Consider the following 14267-nt stretch of genomic DNA (forward strand, 5'->3'; position numbering starts at 1 on the left):
TTGACTTTATACAGAAATTCCTGAGCAATGTACACACATTGTCATGTTTGGTTGGAATCCAACAATTTCAGAACAAACTTTACTCCTACACATTTCATGCCCAGAACACCAGAAAAAACTTGGCATGAGCCAAAGGATATGCTGACATCATCAGCAACCTCTCTGATGGTATTTCAGTGATTTTCCAGGACCATTTTCTTTGCTTGTTCCACATTGTCATCAGCAATTGATGTGCTAGGGTGTCCAGGGCAGTCGTCGTTTTCGATATCCTCTTCACCCCCTTCGAATTGTTTACACCACTCGCAAACTCTTGTCTTACTCATAGCAGATTCGCTAAAATCCACAGTCAACACTTCAAATATGGTGCTGCACTTTATTCCATTTTTGAAGCAAAATTTAATGCAAATTCTTTGATCCACCATTTTTTAAAGTAAGAATTCATCAAGCACACAAAAACATTTATAATCTTTTCAACTGTCAATAATAAATTAACCATTCAAAACAGCTGAAACTGCAAACATACATCAGAAATGTTTGTACCAACAGGATGAAAAATGTTTTTGAAAACTGTATGTCTTAAGCCCACAAAATTAAAAAAAATTCTGATTACTTTTTGATCACACCTCGTGCAATATCAACTTTGTCCCCTCCAAAGTAACCCCCGTGTGTGTGTGTGTGTGTGTGTGTGTGTGTGTGTGTGTGTGTATGTGTGTGTGATTTTTTTTTATATATATATATATATATATATATATATATATATATATATATATATATATATATATAGTTATAATAGAGGGAAACATTCCACATAGGAAATATATATCTAAAAACAAAGATGATGTGACTTACCAAATGAAAGTGCTGGCAGGTCGACAGACACACAAACAAACACAAACATACACACAAAATTCAAGCTTTCGCAACAAACTGTTGCCTCATCAGGAAAGAGGGAAGGAGAGGGAAAGACGAAAGGAAGTGGGTTTTAAGGGGGAGGGTAAGGAGTCATTCCAATCCCGGGAGCGGAAAGACTTACCTTAGGGGGAAAAAAGGACGGGTATACACTCGCACACACACACATATCCATCCACACATATACAGACACAAGTATATGTGTGGATGGATATGTGTGTGTGTGCGAGTGTATACCCGTCCTTTTTTCCCCCTAAGGTAAGTCTTTCCGCTCCCGGGATTGGAATGACTCCTTACCCTCCCCCTTAAAACCCACTTCCTTTCGTCTTTCCCTCTCCTTCCCTCTTTCCTGATGAGGCAACAGTTTGTTGCGAAAGCTTGAATTTTGTGTGTATGTTTGTGTTTGTTTGTGTGTCTGTCGACCTGCCAGCACTTTCATTTGGTAAGTCACATCATCTTTGTTTTTATATATATATATATATATATATATATATATATATGGCTTAGAGAGAGAGAGAGAGAGAGAGAGAGATATGGCTTATTAGATTGGTATGGAACATAATAAATGATGATGTGTACCCTTGGCAAAATCCTATCCTTCTCCCAAACAAATAGTGTCACAAGTGAGCACATAACCCCATTTCATCATTAGGACAAATTTTTTTGATGCACTTACACTATAATAAGATCTGAGTGCAACTGCTTGTGTATAACTTTAAAAAGATCAGAAAAGGGTAATATATCAAGGAGGGGGCGGGTGAGGAGGAGGAGGAGGAGGAGGAAAATAAATAAATAAGGGACTAAATAAATAGTTCATGTCTGCTGTGGCTGTATGATAACCTTCACTTAGCTCTTGCATGTGTAGTAGTTGAGCTTTGAGTGTATCTAAATTTCCATGTAAAGAAATTTTAAAAAACTGTTATTTGTATAGAAATATATTTATTCAATGAATGAACAACTTATTTTTATGCAATTACCAACAAATAAGAATATATTATGATGAGAAACTATTCTTACATTAGCTGTTTCAAGTAACAAATGTGCACTTCTTCTGTTTCCCATTTCATGATATAGTTGTGGCTGCGCTGAAATGAGATATGCTTCACAGAGGTCTTTCACCAGCATCTCTTGTAGTCTTAAAGAAAATGAAATATATAAAAAGAGCTTTCACCACAAAAGGTAAATTTCTCAGACAGTGTCAAGAAAAATATTAGATGAAGTATCATACTATTACCTTATCTCCTTTTTAAAATCACTTTCTCTTTACTTTACAAAAACAAGCAGCCTCCGTCTTGCCTTCAGCTTGGTAGACGCATTCTCCACTGATCCATGTTGACCACAAATCCATATCTTTTCCCAGAAAAATAAAATCAGCATCTGCTCCAAAGTGAAGACTCCCTTTTGTCTGGTCAATGCCCAGTGCTTTTGCTGGGTGCAATGTTGCAGCTTCTAGGGCTTCCACTATACTGCATGCTGTTAAAAAAAGTGTTTTTCAGTTACTGACTTAATTCTATAAATTTCACAAGATCCGTCATCATCAGAAGAGGGGGGGGGGGGGGGGGGGCAATTTTTGGGGCAGTGATCAAGAACTCCTCATCCAGAGAGACACAGCAGAACAAGGAGGAAGCTTTACGTTTAGTATCCTGCAGAGATTGAACTAGGTGTTGGGAGTGGGTGGTGGTGGTGGTGGAGGAGGAGACAGGCTATCACAAAGACAGTTTCAAAGGCACCATCCTAGTATTTACTTTGTTCTTGTGGCTTTTACCTCACACCTCCCAAATGTGAGTCCAGGATCTTAATTCACAATGTTTAGTGACAAGATGAAATTTGATAACAAGGTACGAAGTCTCCACATATGTCACACAAATTTTAGTACATCATTTCATTTTTGTTCATGTACAACTGCACTATTATTTGCCTCAAACTTGTCTGGGATCCCTAAACTTTTAGAGCATACTGCAGTATCAATTACTACACTCCTCTCTCCACATGTTCCAATAACAATTCCACTTATTTGCCTCGTCTCTCAATCATGACCTAATGTTATAAATAAGAATTAAAGATAAGATTCTTTGAAGGCACACAGAACACCTAATAAAAGAAGATTCTATTGATAAAGTATAGCCTTGATGTGATGTTTAAAGCTTTCCCGGCGTACTGAATGTTCCATAAAAACACGGGAGAACTGCCGGATATCAGTAACTTCCTGCCACGATATTTCGGCGCAGAGTCTTCTGGCCATCTTCAGGTGAATGCCACTGTAGTAGTACTCCTGCCACGATATTTCGGCGCAGAGTCTTCTGGCCATCTTCAGATGAATGCCACTGTAGTAGTACTACTACAGTGGCATTCACCTGATGATGGCCAGAAGACTCTGTAGTAGTACTACTACAGTGGCATTCACCTGATGATGGCCAGAAGACTCTGCGCCGAAATATCGTGGCAGGAAGTTACTGATATCCGGCAGTTCTCCCGTGTTTTTATGGAACAAGTATAGCCTTAATTTGGTTCTAACACACAATTTTGCAGATAAATTATTATATAATTCACCCACAAACCAGTACAATATCTGAAAATAAAATACAATATCTGTATCTTTGACCTCACAAACTCGGATTTTAGCTTTTCCAAATTCCTTGCATGGAAAAGTTTGTTCATAGAAGTTTAATGATTTCACTGATTTCAATAATTACGCTTAAGTTCCCAACCTCATGTACATGCAAATTCAGGCAGAAGAAGGCTCAAACACTGAATTTATTCACCTAAATGGCATGTTAAAACCGATCCATGATTCATTACACCAGCTTGTAAGGAAACAACTACGTGCGAGAGATGACGTAGAATGATATACATTTTGGTAACAAAAGCACAAGTTCATTAACAAGCCTGTTAAGTAACCAAATTTTAACATAAAAGATTAATTTTGAAATGAAAAATGCATTAATTTAAGAAGGAAATATTTGAAAAGACATAATTCAAAAAGTCTAGCTCACAAATTGATTGTGTGTCCACAGAGGTGTTTTCTGTGAACATAGTAAGAGTTAGGATGGATAAAAGAATCTACTCACCAAGCGGCGGCAGAACACACACATAAAAGAATGTTATAATTAGGTAAACCTTCAGAGCCAGTAGCTTCTTCTTCAGGCACATGGGTTGAAGGGGAAGGAAGAGGGATGAAGGAAAAGGACTGGAGAGGTCTAGGAGAAGAGGCAGATTTCGAGAAAGTCTTCCAGAACTGTGGGTCAGAGGAGACTTACCGGATGGGATGAGAATGAAAGACTGATTGTTAGGGACGGCATCGGATGAGATTCTCTCCCCTTCTTGTCTGGTAAGCCTCCCCTGACGCGCAGTTCTGGGCGATTGTTTTTGTTGTTATAGTAAGAGTTATTGGTATGATAATGATGAACACATATACTGTTGTGGTTATGGAAGAAGTTTGTTGTTCAAAAGACATTCACTCTAAAAAATGTATTAGCTCACAAGACATGCACTAATATTTGTATTTTACTGTATGTTACAGTTCAAAAAAGATATTTATAAAATGCAATAGTGCCCTTCATTACTCCCTGAGAGTCTTTAGCTCTTCATTGGTTCTGACAGTAACACACAAAAATAATTCACAAAACATAAATAATAACCCAGAAGGAAAAACTTTAGTTACATAAATGCACCAAGCAATTTCAAAGCTAAAATATTGAGACTACATTTCCATAAACAAAATTTTATTGAAACATTTCTTTTTATGCTCATATTCTCTAGTTCATTCAACTATTTAGTATGGTATATACAAATGAAATTTTATGGCATTCAATGACTGTCTGTTTCATGTTACCCTCAGCATGTCAATGATTGTTAGCCGCCCCCCCCCCCCCCCCAAATCTCAAATGTGTTCAGCTGAAATGAAGTTGGCCCCACATCATCTAAAAATTCTCATATTTTATGATATTCAAAAATATATGTTTATGCTTAGGCATATTTTTATTTCCATTAGTAATTACAATCTTAGTGATGATTAGGGCTGCGTCTCTTAGGAATTCATGAAGTTTGTAAGCAACTAGTAAAAAATGCTTTGGCCTTACCAAAGAAGGCCTGTTGAGGAAAACTCAATTTGCCAACTTTCATATAATATGGGCACCATACAAGATTCTACCAATCTGATCATTACTTACAGTTGGCAACAAAAAATATCTTAGGAATTACTGACTAGCAAAGATATAATATTTTACGAAACCTTTGGCTTCTAAATAAACAAAAGGAAGTCAAAAGTTGGGAGCAAGAACTGGAATGGGGATAAAACTCCACAATTAATGCCAATTGTAACAGAAGAAATATATAGACAAATAAATATTTGTCTTTAAGAAGTGAAATGAGTGAAGATAATCAATGGAACTGTATTTAAGATACATTAATTTCCTTCATGCTGAGACAGACTACAATTTGAACCAGATTAAAGAAACACTGCCTGCTCAAAGTGCAGGTGGTGACATTCCAACAGACTACAAACAGTGAACTAGTGTTGCTCTATGGCAACTGTCAGTGAAGTATCAGCAGAAGTTGTCAGGCAAGGTGAGGTCCCACTAAGTACAGGTAAGGATGGAATGTGGCTAATGAATAACACTCAGTGGGATGAATGGCTGACCACGTGACCATGAAATCAGTATGGTTTCTAGGCTATCGCAGTGATATACCTCCAGCAATGGAAGTAGTCTTATCAGTTTACAATGCAACAAATATGAAAACACCATTCAAAGGGCTTCCAAAAATGTCTATCATGGTGGGATGCTAAAAATGCCCCACTTTTGTTCTAGATATAATCAGAAGCCCTTCACCAGGAATAGATCCTTACATGTGCCACAGAGTGTACTGAGATGATGAAGCAGCCTCCCTGTAAACAGTACTCCAATAAGACGATAGTGGGGCAAAATGTTGATGTTATCTAAGGTAACTTTAATTTTTGTCTGGAAGGCTGTGCATGGAAACCACAAACTTTTTCAAATTTTTATGTTAGTGTAGAACTATAAACACACTCAACAGTCTGGCATAGTAAGTAGGGGCTGTATAGTACAACTGTTGCCGTACTCGAGTGGCATATTATAAATTACAGGACCTCTGAGGGTGAGACAACCTTTAACAGAGCACACATCTTTTTAATTTTTTGAAGGGGGTAGATATCAGGTCTAATCATGTCTGTATAGGGTTCTGTCTATTTTGCTAAATATAGCCTGCAGAAAGAAATAAGAGCTGCAGGTAGATTATTAATTTGTGCATACTGAAAGACTAAGATGTCTTTTATGGTGAGTGGTAACTTAACATCTTATTTATCGTACTCAGTGTTTTAAAATACATTCAGTAAATGTCTAGTTTTGAAATCTGGTTTGTCTTTAACAGAAACTTTTATTGCTCTATGTATATCAAAATGTAACACCAATCCCATTCTTGCCCAGATACTGAAAGCCTTGTAGACTCAGACACAAGTTTATACACATCGGTTTGAGAGTATATACAGTGATTAAGTTTCCTTTCCAATTTATGTTGAATCTAAAATCTAAAAATGACTATTTTCTTCCTGTCCCATCATCTTGATGTCAAGACTCCATTACTGAAAGCTGAAGTTTTAATTCATATTTTACATGGCAGGAAAATAAACATTTCTATGCAATAAGAGGAATGTTAGAAAATGTTCACCTAAAAAAGCTGTGCCTCAAGCATTAAATGTCCATACAATCTCTAAAGTTTGATCCTACAAGCAGAATGATATGAGGTTGCAGAAGTATAGTTTTGATTGAAATGGGTAAGTACAAATAATTTAGAGGCTGTTAGTGTGACCTCTACTTTGGCAGGATTGCACTGGAATGATGAATGGATAGCCCGGTAGTCATTTGACATATCGCCATGAAAACATCACTGTTGTAACATTCATTTCTTGTTTGTCAAGTACAACAATTAGGATGATATTCAGACAGGCCATCGTCCTCTGGACACAAGCAATAGGAGGTGTGCAAAGAGGTGTGGCTGTCAGCCGGCAGCCCAATGCCATGCAGCGATTGATTGGCCAGAGCAGTGCCGATGGTAGCAACTCGGCAGTCGTGGGCAGCATGGGGTGGGGCATGCAGAATCAGGCTGTGGATCCAGCTTGAATGAAATGGCTCATGAATTGGCTCACAGTAGCAGCAGTGTCTGCCAAAATGAGTAGAGGCAGGTAGGAAGGAGTTGGCCCACATAAGTGAAAGTGGCTGAGTGGCTGCATTGCACTTTGATCAAACTGTAGGCCACTAGATGGCTTGCTGGATGGAGGACACAAAGTCCACAGTAGCAGAGTCCAGAGGTGGAGAAAGGTGGATCCACATACACTCACGGATCATCACAGGTTCTCCCTCCGACCTGGTGGCTGGTAGAGTGCAGTGCCTCTGTCTAGAAATGAGGAGTATTTATATGAGCTTGGCCCATCACTGTGTTGCTAATGTATCGGTTTTTGTCATCTAAGTCATAACAGAACAATGGCTTGGACATGAAGCAATCTCGTCACCCACACCAAGAGGCTTTGCCTTTCTACTGAATCAATCCTATTATGCATATGGTCCCTTTGTCTGGCCGTAGCATGTGGTAACTGTCTTGACACATTGGGGAAGTTCTTATCACATCAGTCGGTAGCCCCTGATGTAACTTCACCTAGTCGGCCCCAACTGGCTCGTTTCCACAGCCTGTTGTGTTAGCAGTGGAAGGTGTCTCAATTTTACTCAGCTGTTCCCAGTAAATTATTTGCAGCACAACAATAAGTGTGAATATGACTTACTGTTTGGTAGTTGGCTAAAGAGAATAATATATTGCTCAAATTTGATAAATCAATACCGTGTGCACTCATTGAAAACTTTACTTTTTGAAATAAGAATATAAATGGAAAGAAAAATGTTAAGAGCCTACTTAGCTGCATGCATTCCTATAGTTCCTAACAATTAGTAAACAGGATGCCGAAACTGCGACATTTGAGAAAATCACTGAAAAAGATTAAATTATCTGCCAACTGAGCAGATACTAAAAGTTGATGAGCTAACTTGATAGTAAATAAACAACTTGATCAACATCTTGGCATATAGCACTTATCAAATCTGGATCACAGAGGTAAACTATTGTAAGTGCAAAAATGATGATTTTGAGGTCATTATCACATGTGGCTTGTTTAAATCATACTTTTTTTAGAGGTAAACTGTTATATGTGTATATTCCACAGAAGAGAAATTCAGCAATGTAATATCATAGTATGTACAAGCAGAGCTCAGCGATATGCAATGGTAAGAGATCAAATGACAACTGAGCTGAATTTAGTCCACCACACCCCTTATCATATTGGCTTTTATGATAGTTTACCTCTCAGTGATACATTACTTCTATATTATCATATGAATTGTTGATCATGTGCAAATAGCAAAGGGCTGTATGTCTTTATGTTAGGAGCAGCATTTTATGGTGGACTTGGAAGAATAAAATGGGTACTATTAGTGGCAGAAAAAAGGGATCATGGAATTAATGCTTAAGCTAGTACAGGTAAGCAAATGCATAAGTATTTCAAGTACTTAAAGAATTAATGTTGTATCCTGCAATCTCAATTCATGATCAACCGAAAACTTTCAGTCAGTATGTATAGCTATTACAAATTGTAAGACATTATTTGTTGTGATGGAAAGCAAGAAAGCTCTTTATGTACATTCCCCGATTTAGGAGAAAAATGATCTGGACACTTCAACACCAGTCAACGGTATTAACATTGTCGAAAATTTCTCAGAGCCTAAGACAACCTCAAAAGCAGCTCTCACTTCTGACAAAAAGACCACCAGGGATGCAACTTTCAATTTTCATTTTGGTTGAGGATTTATTTATTGGCAAAGATCAAAATAGTTTAGGTTATGTTCTTTTAGATTTGAGTGTGTTGGGATAAGTTTTGCAAGATGCTGTGTCATGGGCAAATTGGCATCTCTGAGGACTCATCGGCAAGGACTGGACTGGCTAACAAACTTGATATTCAGTGCGAAGTTTGCAGGCTCTCGACATCATTTTGGACTTCTGAAAAATGCAAGAATGACTTGTTTGAGAGCAATGTTAGATTCCTGTATGGAATGAGGTGCATTGGGAAAGGATTGACTGCAGCTGAAGTATTATGTGCAACGCTGAACTTGCCAAACCCACCAACCAGATCAAGTAAGTACACAGAAGTAATTGGTGAATGTGTCAAATCTGTTGCTGTTGCTTCTATGAAAGCTGCTGCTAAAGAAGCAGTAGAATTAAATAACACAACAGACTTATCTGTGGCAGTTGATGGCACATGGCAGAAGAGAGGTCACACATTAAAAAAATGCAGTTGCAACTGTCACTAGTGTTGACACAGGTAAAGTTTTAGACATTGAAGTGCTTACTAAATACTGTCATCAGTGTAAATCAGTTGATGAAACAAGTGAAAGCCATAAAACAAATTGTGCTAAGAAATATGAGGGAACCAGTGGGGGTATCGAGGCTACTGCAGTTGTTTTTATGTTCAGATGTTCACAACAGGAGAGAGGTGTGTGTTACACTGAATACTTGGGGGATGGTGATTCAAAAGCTTACAAATCAGTAGTGGAAAGCCAACCTTATGGTAATAACCAGATTGTTAAGATTGAATGTGTGGGCCACGTTCAAAAACGGATGGGAACACATCTCCGAAAATTGAAGCAGGCAAAAGGAAAAGAGAAGTTATCATATGGAAAGATTCTAAATGGTAAAGGAAGACTTACAGACAAAAACATCGATGAACTCCAGCATTATTATGGAATGGCCATAAGAAACAATACACATGACCTACAAGGGATGAAACGAGCAGTGTGGGCTACATTCTTCCACTGATGATACACTTATACATGGTCTTTGTCCACCTGGTGCTGATTCATGGTGCAAGTACTGCAAAGCTCAGGCAGCGGGCAGTGAGGAGCAATTTAGGCACAAAAATAGCATAACATCTGCAGTGATGGAAGTTATTAAACCAATATATAGAGAATTAGCTCATCCTGACCTTCTACCCGAATGAGTCTTTCAATAATGTAATTTGGACCTGCATACCAAAAAATGTCTTTGTTGGAAGGAAAACTCTATGATTGGGTGTTTGTGATGCTGTGATAATATTTAATGATGGTATAAAGGGAAGAATTGGGGTACTAGAGGAACTTGGTATAACTCCAGGTGCCAACACACTGCAAACCTTTCAGCGAATGGATCGACTTAGGATCATGAAAGCCCAGCGTGCAGCAGAGGAAATGACTAAAGAAGCAAGAGGCAGGAAAAGAAGGAAGCTTCTAGGTTTGGAGGATAGTCAAGAACAGGATTCAGATAATGCTGATTATGGGCCTGGCTGTTTCTAGAAGCTGGCATGCCTCCATGTATAAGTTAATATCAAATAAAATGTTTGAACTTGATTTGCCGGAAATGACATTTTTAAAATTATTTGACCCATAATCTCAGGAACTATTACAGATACACATCTCTAATTTTACACTGTTACCACTTAGTATACTGCAGCTACTGAACATCCCAAAACATCTCCACCTCTTAACGGTTTTTTACTTACGGAAGAAAAAGTGGACTTTTAAAAGAAGATATTGAACAGCATTTTTAAAAAAGTCATAACTAGCTGATTATTTCTCTGTACATTTTGATTCTGGTTCAGTAATCAGAAAAGGAGTGATACTATACATCCCAAAACTTTCAGATCTCTATCTGTCACAGGTTCTGAGATAATGGGTCATCAATATTGCAAATTTAACACTGTGGGTATAGGACGTACATACTCCCCTTAACAATCTACATCTACATCTACATTTATACTCCGCAAGCCAGCCAATGGTGTGTGGCGGAGGGCACTTTACGTGCCACTGTCATTACCTCCCTTTCCTGTTCCAGTCGCGTATGGTTTGCAGGAAGAACGACTGCCGGAAAGCCTCTGTGTGTGCTCAAATCTCTCTAATAATGACAAATCTTCTGGTCCAAGTAGTATACCAATTAAGTTCCTTTCAGAGTATGCTGATACAATGGCCCCATACTTAGCAAGCTTACACACTATGTGATCAAAAGTATCCGAAACACCTGGCTGAAAATGACTAACAAGTTCGTGGCCCCCTCCATTGGTAATGCTGGAATTCAACATGGTGTTGGCCCACCCTTAGCCTTGATGACAGCTTCCACTCTCACAGGCATATGTTCAATCAGGTGCTGGATGGTTTCTTGTGGGATGGGAGCCCATTCTTCAAAGAGTGCTTGCTGCGCTGAGGAGAGGTATCTATGTCAGTCGGTGAGGCCTGGCACGAAGTTGGCGTTCCAAAACATCCCAAAGGTATTCACTATAGGATTCAGGTCAGGACTGTGCAGGCAAGTCCATTACAGGGATGTTATGGTCATGTAACCACTCCGCCACAGGCCATGCATTATGAATGAGTGCTCGATTGTGTTGAAAGATGCAATTGTTATCCCCGAATTGCTCCTCAACAGCAGGAAGCAAGAAGGTGCTTAAAACATCAATGTAGACCTGAGCTGTGACAGTGCCATGCAAAACAACAGGGGGTGCAAGCCCCCTCCGCGAAAAATGCAACCACACCATAACTCTACCGCCTCCGAATTTTACTGCTGGCACTACACACACTGGCAGATGACGTTCACCGGGCATTCGCCATAGCCACACCGTGCCATCAGATCACTACATTGTGTACAGTGATTCGTCACTCGACAAAATGTTTTTCCACTGTTCAGTCATCCAATGTTTACGCTCCTTACACCAAGCAAGGCATCATTTGGCACTTACTGGCGCGTTTTTTGGCTTTTGAGCAGCTGCTCAACCACGAAATCCGAGTTTTCTCACCTCCTGTCTAACTGTTGTTCATCCTGATGCAGTTTGGAATTCCTATGTGATGGTCTGGATAGATGTCTGCCTATTACACATTATGACCCTCGCAACTGTCTGTGGTCTCTGTCAGTCAACAGATGAGGTCGACCTGTACGCTTTTGTGGTGTATGTGTCCCTTCATGTTTCCACTTCAGCATCACATTGGAAACAGTGGACCTAGAGATGTTTAGGACTGTGGAAATCTCACTTACAGACGTATGACACAAGTGAGACCCAATCACATGACCAAGTTCGAAGTCCGTGAGTTCTGCGGAGTAGTCCGTGAGTTCTGCGGAGTGCCCCATTCTGCTCTCTCATGATGTCTAATGACTACTGAGGCCTCTGATATGGCGTACCAGGCAGTAGGTGTTTTTGGTAATGTCCAGATACTTTTGATCACATAGTGTACCACTGAGAACTTGACGGAAGATCCTATCAAAAGACTGAAAAGTTGAACAGGTCACACCAATACTCAAGAAAGGAAATAGGAGTAACCAGTGAGTTAAAGACACACATACTAATGCTGATTTGCAGTAGGATTTTGGAACATATACCATGTTTGAACATTATGAGTTACCTTGAGGAAAACGATCTATTGACAAATACGCAGCACAGAGTCAGAAAATATTGTTCTTATGAAACACAACAAGCTCGTTATTCACACAAAGTAATGAGTGCCATTGACAGGGGATGACAAACTGATTTCATATTTTTCAATTTCCAGAAAGCTTTTGATACATTTCCTCAAAATTGACTTCTAATAAAATTGTGTGCCTATGGAGTATCAATTCAGTTGTGCAGCTGGATTCATGATTTCCTGTCAGGTCACAGTACGTGGTAATTTATGGAAAATTAATGATTAAAACAGAAGTGATATCTGGCATTCCCCAAGGAAGTATTATAGGCCCTCTTCTGTTCCTAATCCACACAAATGATTTAGGAGCATTTGAGAAGCCTTCTTACATTGTTTAGAGATGCTGCTGCCACTTACCACCTGGGAAAGTAATAAGAAGTTCAAAAACAACAGCAAAATGACTTAGGCGTGATGTCTGCATGGTGCAAAAAGTGGCAATTTTATCTGAAGAAGGAAAACTGTGAATTCATCCACATGCATAGTAAAAGGAATCCACTAAATTTCAGGCACATGATAAATCGTGCAAATCTAAAGGCTGTGAATTTAACTCAATATTTATGGATTACAATTATGAAAAACTTAAAATGGAATGATCACATGAATAAAGTTGTGAGGAAATCTAACCAAAGACACTGTTTTATTGGTAGAAGTCCTAGAAGATGCAATGGGTCTACTAGGGAGACCACCTACACCACGCTTGTCTGTCCTCTTCTGGAGCAGTGCTGTGCGTGTGGGATCCATGTGAGATAGGATTGATACAGGACACCAAAAAATTTCAAAGAAGGGCAGTTCAAGACAAACATTCATCTGGAATTCCTTGCTCACATGGACAATAAATGGCCATGGGACATTTTGTGGACAAATGAAGCCAATTTCCATCTCCAAGGACATGTCAATATGCAGAACTGCTGAATATGGGCAATAGAAAATGTGCACACACAACAAACAGTACCCATTCATTCTGCAAAGGTGACTGTGTGGTGCAGCTTGATGGCGGCATTTATCATACAGCTATATTTTCTTAAGGAGATGGATCACGCAGGTCTTTTTACCTGTACCATCACTGGTGAACACTATGCATATCAACATCATTCCAACCCTTCAACAGTGTGGATGTGTGTGTAGGATCATTTTTGTGCAAGATGGCCTACCTCTACACATTCCACAATGAGTGAAGCGGCTGCTGGAGAGGAATTTTGGAAATGCTAGAATTATCATCCATAATTTTCCTACAGATTTTCTATCTTAATCCGCGTGACTTCTGGCTGTGGGGTAATCTGAAACATGTGTTCCTAAAGTGACCCCCAATACATTCCGATCTGTTGTGGAACATGCTATTTCTCGATTTAAACTTATAGTAGAAACAGTGGACAACATATTGAACATGTATTGTGCCAGTCTTGCTTTATATCTGGTTTTTGGTCCCAGGACAATTAAAAACTAATGTCGTTTTGCTTTTTATCCAGTTTTTGGCCTCCCACCCATTCTCTCTATGCTTCCCTCCACCATCAATTTCAACCATTCCCCCATCCGTGCCCATCACACACGTAGCCCTAGCAACACAGGCTGATAAAGTAGATCAATACTACTACATTGTAACCAATTTTTTTCCATCTGATATGGTTCGACCTTACTGTGGTGGACGGGCTTATCACTGCTGAACTTCTGCAGTCAGGTACACTTAACAGTATGGATGGTGTAATGTGCAGCTCTACCATAGCCATCTCACTGTGATTTTGTAGCTGACATCATGTACATTATAATGTGTACAATGTCATCCATTGGTAAAATTTTCACTAAATCTTATTTGTTCCACGATGTTCC

General features: G+C 39.1%; 1 protein-coding gene across 2 annotated transcripts in view; it reads right to left on the reverse strand.

Moving 5' to 3' along the window:
* Positions 1 to 1828: 1828 nt before the first annotated feature.
* The window catches only part of LOC124621916 (N-acetylglucosamine-6-phosphate deacetylase), a 111210-nt gene continuing 98771 nt past the window's right edge, over positions 1829 to 14267 (reverse strand). For both annotated transcript variants that reach the window (XM_047147421.1, XM_047147420.1), the window contains 2 exons: positions 2144 to 2382; positions 1829 to 2044 (listed from right to left, as the gene is read on the reverse strand). In XM_047147421.1, the coding sequence (XP_047003377.1) occupies positions 2162 to 2382 (221 nt within the window). In that variant the 3' untranslated portion in view covers positions 1829 to 2044; positions 2144 to 2161. The remainder of the gene's footprint in view (positions 2045 to 2143; positions 2383 to 14267) is intronic.

This window comes from Schistocerca americana, chromosome 7 (assembly GCF_021461395.2).
Source record: "Schistocerca americana isolate TAMUIC-IGC-003095 chromosome 7, iqSchAmer2.1, whole genome shotgun sequence".
NCBI classification, from domain to species: domain Eukaryota; kingdom Metazoa; phylum Arthropoda; class Insecta; order Orthoptera; family Acrididae; genus Schistocerca; species Schistocerca americana.